The following is a 25,367-nucleotide window of genomic DNA, read 5'->3' as shown; positions in this document are numbered from 1 at the left end:
GCCTTCACGCACCGCGTCTTTCTCTCTCTCTCTCTCTCTCTCTCTCTCTCTCTCTCTCTCTCTCTCTCTCTCTCTCTCTCTCTCTCTCTCTCTCTCTCCTCCTCCCCCTCGCAGACCACAGACTCGAGACGGTGGGCAGCCCTGACCTGTTGTGTGGGAGAGGTGCCGGATTGGAGCATTGACTATTACCCGGCGGAAAGACCGAAGGACAAGATAAAGTTGTGATAGCAGGGAACGATGCGCTGACACTTGGACATTTTCAATTAGATACTCCGCGCTTAGGTTTTTTTTTTTACCCTTTTCTTTTTTTTTCTTCTTCACGGTACATTTTTCTCTGTCCACGGGGAAATTCTTCTGAATTTCAAGGCCAATGTATCGGCAAAAATTTCACACGTATCGAGTAACGATGTAGATTTCTTTACAAAAAAAAAAAAAAAAAAACAACATAAAAATATACGTACAATGTAACGAACCGTTAAAAAATAATGGGATAAATTTGTCAAATATACGTGAAAAATAAAAAATTATTCACTGTTCATAATAATTATATTAATAACAAACACAGAAGTATTAAATTCACTCGAAACACTCAAAGATTGTATATATATATTTCAATTTTGTCAGCGTGGTTTTTCTGCGGTGTAATAATTTCCGTGATGAATGAATGCTGGAACAACGAACCTCTCTATGGTATGCACTTGAATTATTATTATTATTATTATTATACATGCGTACGTACATATTATATACCGTGTACACATACGGGCATGAGTAATCAGGAGTTTACAAAATTGTACGTGTAGGTATGTTAATTATTCATAAAAGTATATGTACATGTACGTATACTTGTATGTATAACTCATGTCAAAGGGGCCAAACGCATAAATCTTAACGACGTCTTTCCAACGCGGCTGATGATGTTTCGGATTATACAATTATACACAACCGCGTTTGGTTGATGGATTTATTTTACCCGGTGTGTTTGGTTCAGTTTCACACCATCATAGTACGATATATTTCAATGAATTATTACCGTTATCGATTATTGATTTATCCAATTTCTCATTATTATTACTGTTGAGATCAATTCTTCACGTACGCTTGCTAAAAAAAATATAAATACAGTTTCGCCTCGAATTTTTGTACATTCGTCAACTGCTAAGTTCATACAAAATTTGTGCGTGTACTGAACGAACTGTAACGACTGTTTTACAACAGATCGATATTTTTCCGAAAATTTTTATTTTTTTTTTTTAAACACAACTTACGATATTCAAATTTCCAATTGAAGAGGGAGAAAAATTTCAATACCATTTTATTGGGTTCGAATATCGCTTCGAAATTTTTATATCCAAAAATGATAACCCTAGTTATGAGGTTCTTACCCCCAAGAAAAAAAAAATTATACATCCGACTTGTCTGCACTCTGTGAACAAAAAGTTAAGGCCTTTGGACGGTATTAGAAATAGAGAAGAATCGCTGCGTTTTGGAGAAAGGATAACTTAAGGCGAATCGAGACGGAGGGTAAAATCGAAATTTCGGGGATACGGTTTTACCCTGTATGATAGAAGAAAAGTCGTCACCTTTTTACTCGACGCGGAATATTCGGACGAGTCCGGGACGTTCAAAATCTTGTAAAATACCGCAATAAAGAAAATCCCATGCGATTCAGTGACAATTTTTAACTTACCCGCGGTTCGTTTAGCTACCTATAATGGTGGGAATAGAACCGGCTGTCGGTAAGGCAGCGTTCTGTTTTAGTAGCGATCGGTCAGTTCGTGATCCGTGGTGAAGAAAGGTGGTCCAGGCTACAACAGGATGCTGCCGCATCGACGATTTTTTCCCACCCCGTATCGCACTGCAGTGATCCACGAGTAGAAGAGACACTACTCACCTACCAACGAGCAGCCTCTACCTTTCACCGAATTGATGACAATTAAATTACCTGCTAATTCGCGCAATCAACTAACGAACAAACTTTCGGGCAAACAACCTGGATTCAGCAGATTGAAATTCGCCAAGCTGAAAACCCTCGTCAACCACGATCTATATATATATATATTCTCTACTAATAGCTTCTGGGATATTTGTCTAAGTGATACACGCTTTTTAGAATATAAGGGAAACGTTTGTTTTTTATTTAAACAAACACAGAGCTTATAATCGCTTCTCTTTCATCGTCGTTCATAATTTTTTATTTATTTTTTTGTTTCTTTGAATCTGCTTCGAGACTTCACAAAGTCACAATTATCACACGTGCTTAACACTAGAACTACCGAGGAAAACTGTAACACGAAGTAGGAATTTTTAAATGAAACTGTACAACCAGTCTGATAGTACAAAAATAAAATTCATTACATTACTCCTTTAGTTATCGTTATAAAAGGCAATTTCATCATTGCGGGAAAAGACGTATTATCGAGTAGAAATTTCAAATGAAATGATAAAACCAGCCGTTTTGACTGGTCTGCTAGTTCTAGTGTTGATGTTGAATTTCAGAACTTTATAGAAATTCCGAAAAGCAATTATGTCGGGATATAACGCACGATTCTGACTGCTGCTAAACCCAACGGGGTTGAAACAAACACGGATTCCATTCCTGATAAGCGCCACAGTTATGCACGTTGTATTACAGGTATACACCGATAAGCATGCACGTAGGTACGTAAAACGAATTTTCTCTTTTCCCGAGCAATCGAAGTACGTAGAAACTATTCGTTCCACAGTAAATTCCTACATTTCATTTTTCGTCCCGATTTCCGCTCAGCAAAACCACGATCAGTACATATGCAGTATGTATACCTATCGTAGATATTTTCAACCGAAACCACCAATCGGATTCACAAACGCATTACACGTACAACATATCAAGGCATCTAAAGAGAAATCGACAATCTCCTTTATGCGTGGGTTTTTATATTTCTGTAAATTCTATAAACTATGTATCAATAACCATCAAGATATTTTTCACCAATTTTATCGCCATTTGTTAACGCAATTAAAATATTGCTTCGTGAACAAATGTAACATGTTGAAAAAAGACGCGCAACAACGAAATGAAAAAAAAAATGATCGCATTCTTCCGAGAAAAGGAGAGAGCAATAAGTCTTATACGTCATATTTCTTAAAATATTGTTTCAAATAGTAGCGTAAACTTAACGGCGAATTTGCGAATCGTCGTCATTGCCACGCCTTAGCCCCAAGAAATTAGCTGAGATGATTATTATCCCTCGCCTCGACGTAGCGCTCGGTACAAAATATTCTGCAGAGAAGCTTCAGAGCCTGCAAATCCACTGCGTGAAATTATCACGAAAAGCACGAGCCTCGGACAGGTATATTATAACGAATGAGGCGAAAAAAAAGAAGAAAAATAAGAAATTGTGGGGATTATCAAAATTTCAGTGAGATGATAAATAAAAGCGTTTTAAGTGATTGCATACCGCCTAAATTTATACTCGAATTCAAGCCTGTGGTATAAAAAAGTCTATTCAATTCTACATTTATCGCAAATTTTTATATTTTGCGTTGCGTAATGTATAATATTTTGAGATTTTATACATCCACAGCCGTTTGGTACAAGGCTCGATATTGCATGACAAATAAACAAAGAAAAAACAGCAAAAGAAAAAGAAGAAAGAAATCATATTTCGCGAATTACCATCTAGATTGCAATCCTTAGATGAGTGAGAGCTTTTTTTTAATTTCAAAATTTTTTTTATTTTATTGGAATTAATTTTACGTAGGTCAACCTCGTTGCAGCAAGCTCGTTATATAAGTTACAGGTTACATGCGGGAGCCGTATTTGAAAGAAACTTAAAGAGGCTCTTTCAACCAGCTGCAAAGGGTAGGTAATTGACTTTTGCTGCAGCCGTAAGAAAGGCGCGTGGAAAAGGAAGTAAAAAGTCCGTCGAAGATCAGAGTCTCATGCAGGCCTCCGGAGAGTCGAGATGGTTAAAATCGTGAGCGGTGACCGAAAACTTCGATATTGCCTTTCCTTCTCAAGCGCGAGAACAAACGTTCGCTTTTCGTATCCAGGTATCCACCTACCTACCCACGAAAATCTGAACTGAGAGGAAAATTTCATTTCATCAGAAGCAATATATTTCCATACAAATTTTTAGCGTTTCTCTACTTTTAATTCAATCCCCCTCGCGCACTCAATTTTCGTTATTCGAATCGTGAATCCGGAATATACTAGAAACTGATAATTCGTTGCATTTCACAAGATCAATCGAATTTCAGATTGGATGAGCTTCGTACAACACGAAAAAAACAATTTTAATTGTTTCAGGTGTTGTTATGATTAATAAATATTAATTATTGATCTGAATACCGATAGAAAAAGAGCAAAATTCCAATCCGCTTTACAGCCGAGTAAGTTTATTTCAGTCCTCAAAAAATGGAAAAAAACGGGTGAAAATGAGTTTGCAGGTAGAACCAGATTGACGTAAGCGACATCGACGATGAATATCGACAAGCCTGCGACGCCGACGCGGCTCGCGTTCTTTGAAAGTGACTCCGCGGCTCGTAGATCGGTTCGATTCCTTTCGCCGCCCTGCCGGATGATCGATCCTCCGATGGACGCCGACGCCGGAACCGGAAATCGCCCGAAGGATCGGCGAGCCGACCGACCGCTCCGGGAGTCCGGCGTGCGGGTCGAAGGATCCCTCCGGAACGTCTTCGTAGATCGTCGCCGCAGCCTCGCCGCGGAAGTTGGCGGCAAGAAATCGGCCTGCGATTATCCCAGAAAACGCGAGTCGCGTTTCCAACCCCCGACATCGGCGCCGCAAGCTCGTCGACGATTCGTTCGCAAAGTGAAATGCTTCTCGAGCTTCGTTGCCGACTGAAGATCCGATCCTCGCGTCGCCGACCCTCCAGTCTAGGCGAGGATCGCCTCGAAGGCTGCGGCGGCTTGCGCGGCTCCTGAACTCGGCAGGTTCGATCTCTCAGAGCTGATTCGTCGCGTCGCGTCGATGTCGCTGTTTCACCTTTTAATGTCGCTTATCTGGATCGTCGTACCGGCAAATCAATTTTCACCTGCCTGCTACGGTTCAGCAAATCACAATTTTGACTATCGTTAGATGCATCTGCATCACTAACATCGTGAATTTGATATTTTTGAAGCAAGTATCGAGTTAATTTGACAAATTCCGATAATCAGTTTCCTTCAGAAATATGATAAACTTGTGATTAACCTACCTCAACCCCACATATTCTACATAGATTATAACCTCGAGGAGCTTGCAAGTTCTGAAACTTAGGGATGAAACCCGAGCGAACTGAATTGATTAGCCAGCTTCCATGAAGAAAAAACATGGCGCGTGTATACTCAGGTATAAAGTTACTTGAGATTTTCACGTTGTTTAATACCCTTGATCAAATGTATGAGTTGCCAAAAAAATGTAATCTTCGCTGACTGATCAATTTCAATTTTTTTTTCCAAACTATACAAGCATGCTTTCGATTTCTGCAAATAAAAATCGACGAATCACGCCCGTCGCCTACCGAAATGTTATTTCAGTACAGTGAAATAGGATCCGATTGATGATTTGCAATTAGCGAGGGACGCACGTATTTAGTTTCGATAAACTCGGAGATTGAGAAGGGCGCTGAAGAAGGACCAAGAGTGTGAAACAATCTTCCATTATACTTAGCCCAACATTTCCCAAACTTGCGCGAGATACACAATATACCGATACATAGGTGATATGTATATATATATATATATATATACGTAGATAATATACCCTTGTGCCTATCAAACTGTAATATATAGAGGTATGCTTCTCTCGATACGCTGGCAGTATTATATTATTATATTATATACATATATCACAGCGTTCCGAAGTTACTTACTTAAATGAGATACCCCGTGTGCGTCCTCTATATAAATATAATCTAGTATCATACATAATGTAATACCTGATGCCATAAAACGTTGTATATATGTGTGTATATATATATATGTTGTATATATATATAAACGTATATATATTTTCTTAATCTCTTATTATCAGAGATTGTTTCGATTGAGGGTTGCTGTATAGACATAGGACTTCTCGATCAAACTTTTGGCTCCCCCTGTGCGAAGGGGAGGCCTGCTTCCTTAATTTCACTCAAAGCATACATAAACATCTCTGTTTGTCCTGCGAGAAAAATTCCGGATTCTACAAAAAAGTCTGAATTTCTCTTTCCAAGCGATGTAAATCCATATTTCCGTGACGATTTCTCAAACTGAACAAAGTCCATACGACATACGTCGTGAACATGATATACTGTACTATAACCTACACAGGTATAACATTGGAAAGGGCGGTAAATAGAGGCGAGATTCCGCTCAAGGCACAGGGATGAAAAATTATCATACTTTTCGTTATTCTTCTTTCTTCGTAACTTTTTTCCCTTACTAATGAAAATAGCTTGCGGATATGTATAATATGCATAAGCATCGCTTGTGCCATATAGATCGAGGCAGTCCGCGATTTCTAACAGGTACAATAACCCTGTATGTACCCGAAACTTATACGTACGTATAAATACATGTACACGGTACGTTTTGTAGTATCTTTGTGAGGGATACGCGCGATACCGACGTGATAGACCAAAGATAGAAGAGCAAAAAAAAAAAAAAATACATGTATATTATAAAAAACGAGGCGAAATACTCTCTTCCACATCTTCTCATATGCTACAGACACGTATGTGTATAATGTATAGGTGTGTAGGTATTGTGCTTCTATTCGTGGTTCAACGATGCTTCGGGCGTTATACTTTATTTATATATATATATATAAATAATATACCGATGAATTTCACTGTTTCATACTGTATATCCAAAATGTATATGATTCTGCGTTATATATGTACAATAATACCGCATCGAATAGGAACATACATAATATGTACGTACATAAATAATCAGTTTCAAAGCTGAACAAATTTATTCTCGCTTATATGGATTGATGATATTATATCTGTGAACAATGGATAAATATAACATCTGTACAAGAAACAGAACGTGTATCAACTTTATGATAATTTCGTCTATGTATCTACCGATATAATTTAAGCAAGTTTTTATACTTTTGCCATAAGTACAACAATAATGATAATGATAATGACAATGATAATGATAATGATAATGATAATGATAATGATAATGATAATGTTACGTACAGTGACGTTATGAAATTGCACCTCGCGTTATATACGCCCGCATACATACACGTATACCCATTTGTATTATATCCACGTGTGTAACAACTCAAACTTGGCAACCGTTACAAAAATATAACCCCCGAGGTAACCGCATTGTTCGTATGCGACGCGACGACACGCTGTGCAACATTTTTAGGTACAAAGTATTTTCCAACTTATATTTAATCTCGCAGTATCAAGATCCGGATGCAGTTCCTTTGTATAATTATAACGGGAGCAATAATAACAACGACAGCAATAATAATAATAATATTAATAGGAAAAAGGTGTGATAAAGTTTTTCGAATTACTCGATATTTATTAATTGCGAAAAGCTCTTTCAAATGCAGAAGACTTCTACAGAAGAGTTCATTAGCTGTACCGTATATACTTTGTAAGATGAAATATTTCATCGCCGTTTAATTTTAAACTGCGACAAAAAAATCAATATTTTTTAGTCTTTGATTAAACGACGATTACATACCTGCGGGAAGAAATAAAATCAGCGAATGTGTAAAAAAAAAAAAAATCTCAGTTTCCACAGCGAAATCATATCAATCAATGTGTACATATTACAATAGAATTGAAATAAATCAAATACGCTGATATAAATCGCTATTTCGTTCTCATCGGATTTCAATTACGAAAATCGGGTGATTAGAAAAATGAAAATAGAAACAAAAATATTGGGTGAAAAGAAACAGGTATAAAAAAGAAGAAGAAAAAGATGGTGAGAGCCAGGATAGATACGAAAGACAAAAGCGTACCATAATCGACAACACTTGACAAAAGACGAAGACCCCTTTGCAGGGTGCAGCCTCACAGGTAAAAAAAAAAAAAAAACAACATTCAATTCTGGTCGGTTCAAGGGGTGAAACACGGAGATGTAAGACGGTCACGATGGCCGAAACAATGGGATGACACGGAGGCCGGAAGCGGAATAAAAGAGGGGCGAGGGGGGGGTGTAAAGATAACCGGAAGCACAAAAGAAGACGTGACAGCGAGGATGTACGGATGAAAGGATCCTTCGACTTGCTTTCCTTTTATAATACCTAGAAACCTAACAGAGCGTTGCACACCTACAGACCGTACCTACTGTAAAAGCAATATTTCCAAAAACTTATTACCGTAACCTGATTATTATTTACCCGTGGCGGATGCCGGAGGGATAATACCGACGAATTAATTTTATAGCAAAGATTCGTTCTCTGCGATCATAAAGCGTTAAGCTCGGAAAATTTCTTCGAACAGGATCATTCAACCCTTGAAGATGAATTTTGTTTCATGTAAATTTTAAAATCGTCACTCTGCACATCAAAGCGTTTACTCCGAAAATCGCGGAATAATCTGCATCAGCCATGCTAAATATCGCTGATTTAGATTCGTTATTTCAAAGAAGATTCAAGCAGCTTGAATGCCGCCCTCGTTCTCTTTGAAAAGATACTATAAGCCACGCGTTGTTCACCCTACCGCGAAATAACGCGTTAAGCCCGGTTTTTGAAATTTATCTATTATCCTTTCTACACGCACGTGTTTTTTCTTTCTTTTAAATTCTTATCTCTTAAGCCACGTTATATTGTATCCGGTGGTAACATTGCCACGAAGTATGAACTTTCCAATGAAATATCGCGACCCGAATTTGTTGGACAAAAATAATCAGGTTTCGCGTTTCTGGGGGTTGGAGACGTAGAAAAAAAAAATTAAATTGAGTAAAATATGAAACGAAGTTGAATAAATTTATACCGTTCAAATTGTACCTGGCGTATAGAAACGAGAAGAGAGAAAAAAAACAACAACATACCATTCGGAATTATTCTGCGAAAATATATCAACGCCACCTGATTGAATTTATGCCCCCCCTCCCCCCCTCGCCCCACCCCCTCTCTCTTTCTCTCAATCTCACTCTCTGTTTTCTCTCTGGCGCCTGCACGAAAAAACAGAGGAATGAACGAAAATATTTCGAAAACGTATAAAATTCTGCCGGGCGAACTTTTCCAAGGGAAAAGAAGCGGATAGAGTGTGCATTATACCTATACACACACACACACACACACACATATATATATACAGATATATACATACACGTCTATCGTGAAACTGTCATTTGTTTGGTTTTAAACAAAGGCTGCGCAGCCGACCTCGACGCTTTTGAGACTTTAGTTCCCAGGCAGCGCGGCGCTGAGCTTTCAGGTATAATCCGTAACGAACGCACGAGAGCCTAGGAATTAGAAAATATATCCAGCCTCCCTCAAAGTAGTATTACTCTCTCTCTCTCTCTCTCTGTACAAGGCTGTTTCGTTCGTTTCAGCTCCGTAAATCCCAGCATATATTTTTGAATGACAAAATGTTTTACCCTAATTTATTACGTTGTTGGATGAATTTTTTACACCCTTTTACAAATTTTGTACCCTCCTTTCCATTTTTCTTAAGAAATGTTGTCGCTTAATGATATTCGGCTTCTTCGTTATAATTAATTCGAACGAATTATCTCAAATTTCTCTAATGTCTGCAGTCGAACAGATCAACTTGCTCGAAATTGGCCAGATAAACTGTCAAAACTCGATATCAACTTTAGGCAACATTGAATTGGGATTAACAACGAATTCGATGGGTTCGACAGAGAAATTTACGCTCGGATTTGAGAGTAATTAAACATCAGGGAAGAAAATGTCAAACAATGATGATATTGACGAATAACACTAATATTGCACGATTATTGATCTGAATACCGATAGAAAAGGAGCAAAATTCCAATCCGCTTTACAGCTGAGTAAGTTTATTTCAGTCCTCAAAAAATGGAAAAAAACGGGTGAAAATGAGTTTGCAGGTAGAACCAGGTTGACGTAAGCGACATCGACGATAAATATCGACAAGCCTGCGACGCCGACGCGGCTCGCGTTCTTTGAAAGTGACTCCGCGGCTCGTAGATCGGTTCGATTCCTTTCGCCGCCCTGCCGGATGATCGATCCGCCGATGGACGCCGACGCCGGAACCGGAACTCGCCCGAAGGATCGGCGAGCCGACCGACCGCTCCGGGAGTCCGGCGTGCGGGTCGAAGGATCCCTCCGGAACGTCTTCGTAGATCGTCACCGCAGCCTCGCCGCGGAAGTTGGCGGCAAGAAATCGGCCTGCGATTATCCCAGAAAACGCGAGTCGCGTTTCCAACCCCCGACATCGGCGCCGCAAGCTCGTCGACGATTCGTTCGCAAAGTGAAATGCTTCTCGAGCTCCGTTGCCGACTGAAGATGCGATCCTCGCGTCGCCGACCCTCCGAAGGCTGCGGCGGCTTGCGCGGCTCCTGAACTCGGCAGGTTCGATCTCTCAGAGCTGATTCGTCGCGTCGCGTCGATGTCGCTGTTTCACCTTTTAATGTCGCTTATCTGGATCGTCGTACCGGCAAACCAATTTTCACCTGTCTGTTACAATTTAGCGAGGAAACCAATTATAGACTGACAATGAGCAGATGTCAGGATTTTGTTCATTCGATAATCGCGATTTCGATTACCAAGTTATTCATCTTCATTAATAGTATAACCGTTCAAACTTTTTTTCCAGCATCTATTCGATCCTCCCAGTTTCTAAATAAGTTTCACAGCGACAAATCCAATGAACCTTCAAGTTTTTCCGAAACATGACAGTCTCTAGCACGATCCGAGAGCAAGGTGACAGTTATAATCAGTCTGCAGCTTCATTAATCGAGAAACTTACGGTGCTTGCGAACTCCATAATTTTCAGAATAGTTTCTAAAGATTGTCACGGTACAGAGACGACGAATTGTCTTGTGAAGAACAATTAGCGATCTCGGTTAGCGGGCATCACCAAATTGCGAATATCCCGACCAAAGACCTTTTGTCACTTTGGTAAAGGGAAGCTTTCCTCGAATAGAAGACTGTAATCTCACCTACGCATAGAATTCGAGGAGATTCACAGCGTAGCACGTTCAACACACGATAAAGCAATAAAGCGAGGAATCAAATTTGCGTGCACACACATATGTACGTATACATCAGTGATACGGTTGCGTTAACAACTGTACAGTACCCACAAAAGTTTTATCATTCGATGAAATGACTATTGCAAAAATAACCGTGAAATGAATAATCTCACTGCGCAGGTTAACGATATAGCAAACTACAACTTGAAAACAGCTGCAAATTTCATTCAACAAAAATCGTATAATAAATACATCTGACTTTAACGACGGTTTTAACATGAACTGAAAATATTCTCTTCTACGAACAGCACTCGTGAATATGAAAACTCTCTGCACCACCCAGGCAGTCGGTTAGTTAGTCAGTCTCGCTTAAAAATTTGACCAAAATAATATCCCAAGAATCCCGAAGTGTAATACGTAACATTGACGCTAACGATTGATTAACATAAGCCCCCTAAAAATAAAAAATAAAAACAGACAAGAGCGAGTAAGATCCGTGCCCTGAAGTTTCCGTATAAACTCAATTATTATTTTTTTTTTATGCGATATAACGACAAATGAACTATTATCCGAGTTTTTCCTTTACTTGTGCTGTGAGACCTTGCTTCTCTCCAAATTTCATGATTGTAGATCAACGGAAAGTACCCTCTAGGTTTTGATGAGTGAGTTTGTGAGCATCAAAATACACGACATAAATGGCCGTATCTTTTGATTGCGTTGACTTAGAAGCTTGAATTTTTTACACCTTCAAAGGGCCGTAGACCTTAGTATTTGATATTAATTTCAACTTGATACCTCGACTCGTTCCTGAGAAAAAGGGTCTTGACATACGGTCAGACAGACCGATAGACAACAAAGTGATTTCCTTTTGAGGTACGAAACCCTAAAAAACAACTGCGCAACACACCCAAAACAGATTGATTGCACGTGAATGTTTCACTCGCGGTATATTTTCAAAATTACAAAAAAATGCCCTAGCATGGATTCGTACCATGTACCCAACAACAAAGTTGCAGTACCAAGTTGAGCTTGTTTACGGACTGTTTACGGACGCGAGTACAGCTGACGTAAACTTGTTCGAACGTGTACCTTGCGTAGTATAACCGCAGCTGCAGGTGTAACGTATAACAAGTTCTTGTCGGTACGCGCATGTTGTATACCTACACGTGTGTAATTACACAGGCATGGAAACAGGTTAGTTTATAACCGCACCCGCGTCCATCCTTGTATTGCAAGCACGCGTCCGATGGACGCATCACGCATGTATATTGCAAGTGAAGGAGAATAGCTGCTACAAGTCACGCACATACTGCCGACAACTGGACAACTTCGCATCAGGTTGAAGTTGGTAACGTGACTTTAAGGGGGGGGGGGGGGGGGGCTAAAATCGTACCTATTTCTAGGTTTTTTTTTTTTTTTTTTTTTTTTTTTTTTTTTTTTTTTTTTTTTTTTTTTTTTTTTTTTTTTATGAAAACACTTTAAGCTATTTTAGTTCGAAGGCTTGATTATTTATAGTTAACAAACAATGTTAATAAACAATGAATAATAAAACCCTGAAACTGAAATTCCTATAAGTGTTTTCATTTACTTGGAAAAAAAAACCAGCGATTCACGTTCACGAAAATGGTTACTTTGCAGCCTTAGGATTGTCTGAAATTCAGTTAGTAAATCGTAACAAAAAAAAAAACATGTTAATATTTTGAAAAGCCAACACCTGGAAAGCCGTTCTAAAATTGTACAACAATTTATTCCATCATGTTTCGTTACGTTAACGTTACCAACTTCAACATGGTCAAGTTCACTCGGTGCTGACGAATCCTCTAGTAGTCTAGTCCCACGTAACCTCGGCTACCAGTTCGCCGCATCAAATTATGCATCCCACAATTATGCCGTGGGTACCGTGTACGTATAGAGACTTCTGTATACACGCTGTATACGTATTTACGCGCGACATGTAATTACGCAGGTACGTACATACGCGTCGTTTATTCGGATTGAAATTTATAGTTAATCAGATAGTTGATGCGACGCTGCTCTGACGAGGGTTCTACGACCATCCATTTTCCCCCGCAAACCCCTTTCGATCGGTTGTCAAAGTGAAATACCACGCGCCTCGCCCAGGCTTTACAGGAAGCGCGTAGGATAACGCGGTTTACCTCAAATTCATCAATTTTCAAGAACAAGACGCTGCAGAGTGTGTTGAAGTGTCAACTGCACGTCTCGTATCGTCGCGGACTTCGGTATTTACGGTTTAGGGAGAAATTTCGAGTCTCGATGTTAACGAGACAAGTTGAGTTTTATCAAAGTAAATAAGTTTGTACATGTGTTACATGTACGAGAAGAATTCGTGCCAACTGCGGGCGTGACGATATTTCTTTTTTTAACAATTTTTTCACAAATTATGCATACGAATAAAATATAAGCGAATGTAAAAGGTGAGAATAGACAAATTGAAAATGCTTACCCTCGCCTTTGGCGTCTGCTTGAGTCCGATGGCTGGCTGACTCCTGTTACTCTGTAACGACAAAAGGAAAGAAAAACGAATTATTAAACATCTCCAAAGTCCAGGTCAAACTGGATGTCGATAAAACAATTTCTAGTGAAAATTCAATGTCAGTTGCGATCGGGAAATTTCCGTGAAACCAACGTTGCGGTTTCGGAATGTGGAGGACCAGCAGCAGTTGCATTAGAATCAATCCAAGGTTTCCAGAAGGGAGACAAACTACGTACAAACAGAATGATAATTAAGCGGTTTATCTCGATTAATTCCGAATAATTACGTCTCTAATTAGTCCAATTACGAGAGTTGAACTGACCACAACGCCGCTCGTCCAACGCTCTGATTTGCTGCAATCCCGCCGAGATAGTCAAGGGTGGCAAGGCTTCGATACTCCCTTTGAAAACTTTCCCGCATTCTTTACAGACACGAGATCTTCAAGAACAACTTCAAGAATCACCTACCAGCATTTCACAGACGGAACTGCGTCTCTTTATTGTGTGATTTTCAAGACGAGGAACGGCGGCTGCAATGGTTCGCCAATGTTACAACGTTGTTGGTATAATAACAGAAGGTAAAATACCCAGCAACAGTAACTCGCGAATATCTTACTCCGAATAAGAAAGATACTTGAGCAACTGACGCGGCGTCCAGCAAACGACATCGATATACATCCGCGGTATTGACGAAAAAATAATATAAAAAACCAAAGAATAAGAAAAAAAAAAAAAAAAAGTAAAATAACTCGCTCGGCAGATGAAGAAACAAAGTACACGAGTCGATGAAAAAATATACCATCAAAAGTATGTTTAAAAAACTTTCGTTGTATGTAACAACGACCGTGTTATATACCTAGATTATTGCAAAATCTGCCAAATTATTTTTCACCGCAGTTTTCACAATCGAAGTTCAATATTCAATACGATAATATTCAGGCTATCGAACCTTGTGACCTAGTGTCATCATTTCTTAATTTTTTTTTTTTTTATTCCAGTTCAAAGAAAGAGAAAAACAAAATACGAAAACACGCGCGTTATTATTTGAATAAATATCAGTGTGGAGGGAAAAACATCTGGATAATAAATTAGTCGGCGTGAATTTCTGTTTTTTTTTTTCGTCATACTTTAACTCTGTGAAATTAAAATGCCAAATGACAGTTTGTATGATGAATTTATTCATACATTTCATTAACGCGGATTCAATCAGTTCCCGTCTTTTCCGCGAACTTGTATTTTACGGGAATTGCACCATGTAGGAAATATTTATAGCATATGTGTATAACATGTGCTACGTATACTTGTAAAAGCGATAAAAGCTAAAACTCCACTATACACTGTATAATAATCGCTTTAAATATTAAGAATCCGCCTGAAGAGTATACCCGCGTTTAATTATTCATCGGCGACATCGTTAAATAATAAATATCTTTATATCCATCCCCTTTGTTTCAGGGCAAATGTATACCGGCGTGTAGAGTGAAGGTAAGTGTGTGTATATATTATATATATATGTATACAATATGGACGCCGAAGAAAGAGCGAGCAAGCAAACGAAAGGGCAAGCTTCTAGTGTGTCGCATGAATATTCATTGTACCCATGGCGATAAAAGAAAAAAGGTACGTAGTATTTACCGATGATGTACCTCCGCCACTCAAAGAGGCCGGCGAGATGATCAAAAATCGCTCTTCCATTATCCGTATACATATATATTCGATAAATTGTTTCCCATGCATACTTCTCGTGCATTTGTTACATTCCGTAAAAGAATCCTCGATGCGAAAAGTATGCAAGAGAAGTAAAGGAGATACCGTAAAGAGGAACAATTTTTCAGTTTCTCTAACAAAAATGTGATGCTTTTATTTCATAATTGTAAGACGTTCCTGTTTGTGTGTATTGAAAATTATGGATTTACCTGAAAAAAATATCGCTGCAGTCACTTTGGATAAAAGAGAATCGGAGAGAGTGTGAATCACGTTCGCGGTCGTAATGATCATCTTCTTCGGACAAACAAACCGTTGACGAACAACTCGTAGAGAATTCTCTCGATAAACAGATACACCAATAATTGATTAACGTAATCGATACACCGGGTCAGATATTCGCTACGAAACATGACGAGAATCGCGCACAAACGTAATACGCGAATATAAACCGGCCGCACGAACCTGATCGAACGAAAGTCTCGACGCTACTGATTGTGAGCACCGATCTTGGCAAATTGTAAACACCGATCGGCTCGGCGTACGTGAACTTGAAGACGAAGAAGGTGAAGGACGGTCGAGTACACAAGGCGCTCTGTTTCTCTGATACCCGAATGAATGAGTACACAAGTTTTATTTTTGAAAATTATGAATTGACGGCATAAATTGTGAATTTCTCAGTGACTAAAACCAATTGCTGGAGGTTAGACGCTGAATATTTATTGTTTGGTAACTTTAGAAGCAGGGATTGATCTGATACAATCAAAAAAGGTTAATAACTGGTAAACTTACTTTATTCGAGGACAATATTTCGATGCAACATAAAAGGAACGTGAATATGATACGATCACGGAAATAACAAGACGAGTCGTATGACGGACGCTGATACTATTTGATTAAAAATTAGTATATTTCGTACGTTGGACGTAATAAAATTGTATTACGCAGGTGCCACTGAGGTAAATGCTCTGCGCTCACTGACTGAAAGAGCGAATGATAATAATTCGCGAACCTGAAGCGTTGTTTGGAGTTTGAGAGGAGGCGACGAGTCAAATTAGCGTTTCGACTGCGGCACAAGTGAGACCAGAAAGAGATTCGGGAGAACCCGACTGCAGGCCATGTACACGTATACTAATAAATTAGTTGATATATTCGATTTTCTGTTGCGTTCACGATAGTAGATCACTGTAGCGACACAATCGGTGGAGCAAGAAATAATTGAGAACTGTAATAAAAAATTGAATCGGATGAAAAAAGCATAAGAATAAATAAAAAAAAAATTTTATTCAAAAACCGGACCGCAGCCTACAATTTGTCATGCTATAATTACTAAAACGTTCAACTTTTTGTTGTTACACATATTCATTGTTATAGCCAAATGCACTGTTTAATACGGGTTTCATTGTGTGCTGCAGAAATTTATTTTTTCATAGATTGTGACGATGTATCCTATTGAAAATAAACAATGATCGTAGAACGTTGAGGGGATTAGCAGTTAGCATGGGTATACAACCCGCAAAGGCGAAAGTCCACTCTCAACGTTTTCCAAGACAGTTACGTAAAGTGCACGACGAAAAACCCTGATCAAGTAACAAATTAATTACAAATTGACGATGACACTTCAAAGATATACCACGGAAACTTATAATATTATATCTACGAGCGGTCGAGCGTAAATGAATGAATTAATCTTCTCTTCGATAGATCTGTAAAGTTTGCTTCGTGTATTTTTCTTGTCCGTCTCTTTATATTATACTCAATTGTTATTTAAACGTTACGAGATGAAAAATCACGCGCTTCTCATCCCTCAACGATTGTAGAGCTTGAGGAAAAATTTTCAGCCAATAAAGATATGGCGAAAAAAAAAACCGGGGAAAAAACCATACGAGCGACTTTTTTCAGCCAGTCTGACGCAACGGTGTAATAAAGAGCAATTTGAATTCCGTTCACGCGCACCGAGTAGAACCTCTCGTAGAGTATAAGTATACATACGTTATGTGTAGGCGGTATAAAACGTCTGGAGCAGCAGACGCGAATTTGCCAGGATCTTCTTATCCGTGGTTATATCGGCAGTGTCAGCTTGTGTACCGATTCCTTTCAGGGATCGGCAAGGGCGACCGTTCTTATTAATTCAATTCGAACAAACCCTGGCATCCTGTATGTCTGTATAATATATATATGTACGCGGCTCCGCCGCAGGATCGACGATAAATCGAAACCCCGCGGAAATAGAAGGAAACTAAATCACGACCGATAGAAATTAGACTTTGGCGAAGGACTCTCGGAGCCGGGAATCTCGAAACCCGGTGCCTAACGGCCAACAATTCGAACGAGGGAGGAAGGGAGTGGAAATTGGCGTAACAATTACCTTATCGAAGTTCGTAAGGTTATCGCAACGATTCATGCTGAGGAAAAAGCGCTTTTTCGCGATATCGGAATTGTCTCAAGTTCTGTAAACCGTAACGAAACAAAACACGTTCTCGTATTTCGAAATCTCAGTTCGTTGAAAATCATTGTAAAATGAAGAAAATAATGATTGTTCCCCACCGTTTCGTTACGATAACGTCACTAACTTCGACCGTAGAAATGAGCGGAAAAATGAAACGAATCAGATTCCTCTGTGATGGTTAGCGTAGTTATTTGAACCGATAAATGGCTCGACTGATTTGTTTGAGTGCGAGTTGTATCGCAGAGGTGATTGTTTGGCTTGATCCCGACCGAACGAGACCTGGAAACCAGTTTCAAGGTCGAACACGGAAGAAGCAGGTAATAAATAATTATACGGTGTGAGACCTGAGGTTAATTATTTCGCATTTCGTCGACATTCGTTGGAAAAACATAGAGATCTAATTTACTGGACGCAGACGGTCGGTCATGCCCTGCTCTTAATTAACTTCTCTTAATTAACCGACTACAACTAACGTCAAGCCACTCCACCTGAGTATATACAATCGATTCTCTGCAGCACACTCACTAATCTAAACCTTGTTATGCCAGCGCGGAGCGATTCGGTAGCTCGCCAAAGGTTCGCCCTCCCTTTCGAATAAGGGCTTAGATCATTTTCGGTCGATTGTTGTACCTACGCACTTCGTGCTTCGCCTGCGTGCCTACGCATACATATCGCTGCAGGTCAAAATTCCGCGGTCGAACACTTCCGGTGTTACAACGGTATTACAAAATAAAAAATCCGCTTACCTATTCACGCCCAGCGAACAGCTCGCAAGCATTGTTTGAAACTGGTTAATTGATTTCAACGATTCAATCAACGCGTCAATTCGCTTCATTTTGCAGCGGTTTTTAAAACGTTAATCGCAAGTCCTGTCGAAGCGTGAACAATTTACATTTCATATATATGCGTCGCATGTCCTGATTCGTCTGAAAACATTAGATTCTGAATTTTCAAGATAAAAATCCAGCATCCGTTGTTGAATCGTGATAAGTAAAACAGAGGTATCAGGTTTGAAGAATTACGTTGCGAAGATAGTAACATACTTACCAACTAACAATTCAAAGAAAAATGTCACAATAATAATGTAATGTAAGAACGGTAATAATGTTTTAAAAAATTTGTAACAGCGAGGTTTTAGTGGACATCAGTGCTATTATCTGAAAAAAATACACACCATCATACCATGCAATCTAGAAGAATTGCACTTCCTCTAAATAAAAAAAAAGTCAAATCTCGAGGGTGTGCGACTCGTCCAGAGTGGCTGGTATGATGATGTGAATTTTTTTTCAGATAATAGCAAATGCCCATGAAACCTCGGAGTCACAGGTTTTTTGGAACCTTATTCCTTCTACAATAAAATATATACTGAGAAAAAAAGTTTGTCCCATGTTATTTTTATAAAAAATCTCGATCACAATGCGGACCATCTTTGAGTTGAGGTAAAAATTCTAAAAAAATTAGGAACATGTTTTTGAATGATTTGAAGTTGCTTTAGGGGGTAGGGTGGAAAAAATTCGTCAATATCCCAAATGAGGAGCACCCTGATATACATGTAACACGAATCAGGCGTGCGATGGAATCGAATTTGGGAAAGAAATTACTATAATTGAAAGCAGAATGGTTCTAACGTTTACACCTGTGCCACACATTCGCCGGCGCTAAATATAAAAGAAAACACTTCGGCACTGCCGTTTGCCTACTTCCCCTAATTAAAACCAGGCATCCTCTGTACATCGCCGGTTTAAAAAGAGAAACCAAACGAACACCCCCCTCATCTATGCCTCCCTACACAGACATTTAGTATTTTCCCACGCGGAATAAATCGATTTTACACCCGGAGGGCGTAACCGTTTCGCGTTACAGGTAACACGGTAAATGAAATTCACAAAGCATGTTCATTCAATTTCAATTCAAATTATCCTGCAAAACAGTTCTCGAGTTTACATTCGCGAATGCAACGGAAGGATTATTATACACACCGAGCCGGGGTTGCATTTCACATTATTATGTACATTACATAATTCAAGCATGCAGTTTCTCTGCTAGGTTATCATGCAAAAACGATATTTCTATTCTAGAACGTAAAGAGGGGGGGAAACGGGACAAACAAGAGATAAAGGAGAATCGAAGTAACGAACGAGTGAATTACCTCTGCCTCTGGCGATTGGACGATCAACGACGTCCGGGGTGGTTTCTCCGGTGGAACTTTCTTGAGTGTACCGGTAAAACTGGCGCTACTACCAATGGCAAAGCTCGCTGCACTGGAACCGACGTCAATCGCGTCACACTGGGTGAATCTGTACTGTAACGAACTCCGGCCAACTTCGGTTCTATCGAACTGGGATAAATTGGGTAAGGGCATCTGGGACATGCTCGGAATTTGAATTGGGTTTGGATCCGAGTCGTCGTGTTGTTGCAAACGGGGTGAGAGTTTCTCCGCCATTTGGTTTTGGCTCTGAAAAGTGCTTTTATAACCACCGGGTAGAAAGCCTTGGTGAAGAGTTTGCTGAAGCTGATTATGCAGGTTGTTTTGATGGGTTTGAATTTCACTCTGCTGTCTGTGGAGCTGCGATAACTTCTCGCTAAATTGTTCGGAGGTCTGAAGATTCCCTGACTGCGACTTGTTTGCCGCCTGCGACTCGTTGTTGTTGCCGTGATATTGATGCCCGGTTTGAATTTGATTAAGCTTGTCGACAGGCTGAGCCTGGCTTTGCAGACTCTGCATTTTTGCCTGGAGATCGCTCTGCTGGTGCTGGAACTGCGAGACCTTGTCTAAAATTTGACTCTGATTCTGCAGACACTGAAGTTTCGTCTGCAAATCGCTCTGCTGTCTCTCAAACTGCGACAACTTCTCGGATATCTGATCGAGACTCTGCTGATTCTGCATCTGTATGTGCTGCTGAAACTGGGATCCAGACCCGTCGTTCTGAGCCTCGTTTTGCGCCTGAAGACTTTCGGTCTGACTTTTACTGTGAGTCAACAAAGTCGAGCCGAGATTGTGGCTCTTTCTATGGCTGTGAATAATGTGATCAACCTGCTCCATCGACTTGACAGACCCGTCCCCAAAGTCCGTGGCGATAGTCAAGGCGCATTTGGCATCAATTTTGGCCTCGCTGATGGCCGGATACTGTTGGCACAGACTGGGACTCGTTCTCTGCGACCCAATTCCAGGCACAATAGCGCCGAGGCTGGCCATGGAAGAGGCGGTGGGCTGTTCGTCAAAGTCCTTCCGTGAAAGCTCCATGTGTTTGGTAAGATCGGCGCTCACGTGACGCAGGTGACGTCGCTGTTCCATTATCGTGTTCTGACTGATGTTCGGTATCGGCTGAAATGCCGACTGTGACATCCTGAGCTCCCGTCTCTCTTCGACCTGGTGCACGATCCTCGGGTCCTTCCGTTCTTCGGATTGATTCCTCGACCTAGGACTAGTGGAGAACATTTGCGGTTGGATCGGGGCACCGACTCCTCCTCCTCCTCCTCCTCCTCCTCCGCCTCCACCGCCACCTCCTTTCTCGAGTTCCTGCCGCTGCCTTTGCTCGGCCCAAACGGCGAGCTCTTGTCTTGTTTTCTCGAAAGCTTGGTTAACGAAGGACGGTGACTTCTGGCCGGCCCGGTCCACCGAGAGGTCTCGTATCGGGACGAACGGCATCGGGGACTTCCTCACTTCGTCCATCCTCTTCTGGTCGAGAGTTAACGGCGACCGCCTGTGCTCCTCGAAGTAATCCGAGCGTCGATTCTCGTGAGATATCGATCTCTGACCGGGGCTAAGCGCGCACCCCCAATCTGGTTTTCGCTCAACGCCGATAACGCTTTTGCGATTTTCCTGACGTGACGAGGGGTCGAACGACGGCCCAATACCGACGCCGGAAAAAGCGTTACCACCCTCGTGCCTCTTCAGCTCCGAATTAGACATTTTCCGTCCAGGTACTAAAATCTCCTGGTTATCACCCGGGAACGTGAAGGTAATGGTGTCGTTTCTCTTCTGAAAGCTCGTCGTCACGTCAACGGATGCAGACTTCCGGTGTTCCGGCCGCGAGACGTAAAGCGCTGACTCAGAAGCAGCCGCCTCCGAAGCTATGCCGATTTTATCGCCATTAGTATCGATGTAAAGTCCGTCCTGTCTGGTCCTAGGATTCTGATTAATCGGAGCCAAGTACCTTCTTTCCGGATTTTCGGGGAGACTCTGAGCCCCGGTAACACCGGCGATCTCACCGCGATGAATGTCCTGAAGGTTTCCAGCATTCCCGTCGTACTTGTGAACACCTTGCAAGTGTTGGGCCTGATTCCCCGGCTTCTGTATCGACGAAACGTCGACGCTTGCGGATTTCCGATGTCCGCTAGAATCGTGGGTGATTTTCGAGTTCCCCCGAGGCGGAACCGTCGGTTTAGGACCGCGAGTGGGCCGCTCGGCGGTCACGACGATCTGCATCCCCTGAGCGATGTTCTGAGCAATGGGCTGAATAATCGGCTGATTTTGGTACTGTCCCGAGTCCTGGGAGAACCCTTGAGGGTTCGGCGACTGCTGTCCGAACTGCTGAGGGTGCCCGATAACGATGTTTCCCGGATGAGCAGCGTACGGCACGGTTCCGGGGTTCATCACTGTCTGGGTATATTGACCGTAAGGGTACTGCTGCTGCGAGCTGATCTGGGCGAATGTTTGCGACGGTATCACAACGCCGGAATAATACGCCGGCTGCGGGCTCGCCGACTGTGACGACTGCGGTTGAACGGTTACGTACTGTCCCTGCCCTCCGAAGATCGGGACGGAATTCGGCTGGCTGTATACCGACTGATCCCGGTACGCGATGTCCCTGGTCACGTAACCCGCCCTCTCCGAGTACTGACCCTGCCCCGGATAGGCCTGCGACCTGACCTCGAACTGCGACCTTATCTGCGAGAACTGTCCCTGATCGCCGGGGTATTCCTGGCCGGTGAACTGCGGCTGTACCTGCACCGGAACTATCTGAGTCCCGGCCTGAGACACGTACTGGACTCTCTCCTGCATGGACTGGATCTTGTCCTGGCCGTACTGGGTCGGTATTTGTCCGGGCACCGGATGGCGGTCGTCGAGTTGACCGCCGGTGATCCTTCCCGTTTGAGGAAACTGGACTGGCTGCATGGTCTGCACACCGTCACCGGAAGTGTTGTACTGAACGCCGCTCTGGGTTTGCACCTGATTCTGGTAAGTCATGCCGGCGTGACTTATCTGGTTCACGGTTCTTTCCTGGGCTCGTTCCTGCGCGTATCTTTCGTACTCCATGGTGCGATTTTCGAAGCCGTTCGAGAGATCCACCGCGTCGTTGCTCTTCTTCGGCTGCTGGTCCGACTGGTGGTGATGTTCTTTCACCGACTTGCCATTCTGACTAGCTCCGAGGGTTTGTCCCTGCAGGGAACCGGTCCCAGTGCGGTGCGACGAATCGTTGCCAACGTTCAAACCGTTCGAACCGTTTGAACCGGACTGCGACATGTTGGCCCCCACCGACGGCCTGCCGCCGATGTAGCCGAGGATTCGCCCCAATCCGCACACCGTGAATACCTTACTTCACACTTGCGACAAAGTTTCTCACAAGCATGGGGAATGACTTCCGGTCCTCTATTTATTCTCCGCTATCGGTTCAACCCTGTCCCGGTGATCGATCAAGCTCTTTCCACACCTCGCAATAATGCATGTACCTTTCTTTATCTTCAATTTCCCCGATTCGAGGGCGATGACAGCAGGTATAATTTCTCGCATGTGAAATGATCTCGAAGTTTTATATTCCGTCGTAAATGTATGTGTATATAGATATTCATTCGACGTTTTGGTTGCGTTTTATTCAAGACTGGATCGTCGATTTTACTCGAATACAAACGTCTAGCCTAATTCGTTGATGCAATTATTTATTTATTTTTTAATACTAACAATTGTTGCACAAAGTCACATTGCAAGAAGCGCGCTGCGACTGCACGTTTATCACCACATTAAGAAATTAGTGAGTAAAATGTACTCCAAAAAACTTGCGCAGAGATTATATCACCGGAAAAGCTGACCGTAATTTAATCAAATATTAATTGTGGTTTAGAATTTCGGTAGTTTAATAGAATATTTAAACCACCGCCGCATTGAAGATTTATCAGCTGACATCGAGGAGGTAGAACATTCCACAATCACGTTTGATTACAGAGGGTGATTATAAAAATTATCACAACTTTAATAGTCATAGTTACACATTCCTATTTTTATCCTTCAAAATTCGCTGGCGTTGAAAATAAACTGTTGTATAAATTTTCAAAAAATGTATGTCTTTATATCGTAGATTCGTTCAAACGACTATTACGTCTTTGATTTGATTGCACCGATTCGTTTTACAATTAATTACACATTGAGCAATTTATATAATTAAACACTTAAGTAACATAATAATTTTTTGATATTCGTTTCTTCTCCGTCAATTTCGTCAGTCACATCGATCAACCTGAAAATTTTTACAAACGCGTAATGCACATCCTCCGTTGAATGATCGCGACAGAATTTTGAAGAACAGATAAAAAAAAAAAAAAAAAAAACGAATTCAATATCGTTGGAGTCAAAAATTATTTAAACCCAGCTCATAACGCGATATCCCGCACATATTCAACCTGTATTCACAATAAATTTCGTATACCGTCGTTGATTCAAAGATACGAGCGTGGCTGAAAAATCAGCGATAAATCATTTTCGTACGTACGACAGCTGCACCGCAGCCTGTCGAACGAATGAGATTTAAGCGAAAAATAAGAGCAGGAACGGAGTGAGGAGGAAAAAATAGACATTGATAAGAATGAAATAGAATTGGTAAAAAGAAAAAGGCGTGTACTCGACGCTGCAGAAACGAGGAACCAATACCATACGTATACTTCGTGTACATGTACGGGCAGCGAAATTGCTTTGTCATACATATAGGAAACGTCGTACCAACCAACCAACCAACCAACCAACCAACCAACCAACCAGAATACGAAGCGAACTATAAACAGTAGTAGCAGTAGGTTATCAAATAATCGATAGGAAAATGGTGTTCCATAGAGAAACACGCGTGCACCTCTGGCTTGCCGAGAGACAAATAAAGCGGGACGTCGATACGTACCAACGTGCCACTTTACTCTCTTCAAAACTGCAGATACCCGCCCATCAATCGCATATCAAATCAGATGAACAAACGCGGAAGGGTGCGAGATGAAAGTCGGCCATTTTCTACTTTTCACGGTAAAGCTCGGCTCCCACGCAAACTCGAGAAGTAAAATTCGCTTCTTTTTCTCTCCCTCTACCGGACTCAGTGCCGACTGTAGACGCTTTGACCAGAATTCAGGCAACGTTCACGCGAAAATGGAATTTAATTACGACTTAGGTACAAACGTGTAAATACATGTCGTAGTTGCAAACTGGCTGCAATGTTAAGGCCGAGAATTTTTTTACCAACCGGTAGAAGTGATGTGCGTGTATAAGTATGTGTATGTAGCCATCCGCGGAATGCTAGAAATGTGTTTAAGAAACTTGGGGTTGAAACACGACGCGTCCATCCTCCACCCCAGTTTTCCGCCTCTTCGACGGGGAATATCTTACGGCTGATA

At 41.3% G+C, this 25,367-nt stretch overlaps 1 protein-coding gene across 1 annotated transcript in view; it reads right to left on the bottom strand.

The window, feature by feature from the left end:
- The window catches only part of LOC107223748, a 190,324-nt gene extending 166,092 nt beyond the window's left edge, over positions 1–24,232 (bottom strand). Inside the window, exons 1-3 of the mRNA XM_046745327.1 lie at positions 21,282–24,232; positions 19,927–21,239; positions 13,596–13,646 (exon numbers count right to left, since the gene is read on the bottom strand). Of these exons, the coding sequence (XP_046601283.1) occupies positions 13,596–13,646; positions 19,927–21,239; positions 21,282–23,244 (3,327 nt within the window). The 5' untranslated portion in view covers positions 23,245–24,232. The remainder of the gene's footprint in view (positions 1–13,595; positions 13,647–19,926; positions 21,240–21,281) is intronic.
- Between the last annotated feature and the right edge of the window lie 1,135 nt (positions 24,233–25,367).

This window comes from Neodiprion lecontei, chromosome 1, assembly GCF_021901455.1.
Source record: "Neodiprion lecontei isolate iyNeoLeco1 chromosome 1, iyNeoLeco1.1, whole genome shotgun sequence".
Lineage (NCBI taxonomy): Eukaryota > Metazoa > Arthropoda > Insecta > Hymenoptera > Diprionidae > Neodiprion > Neodiprion lecontei.
The sequence above is the reverse complement of the archived record's forward strand: the minus strand, read 5'-3'. Positions and strand labels throughout refer to the sequence as shown.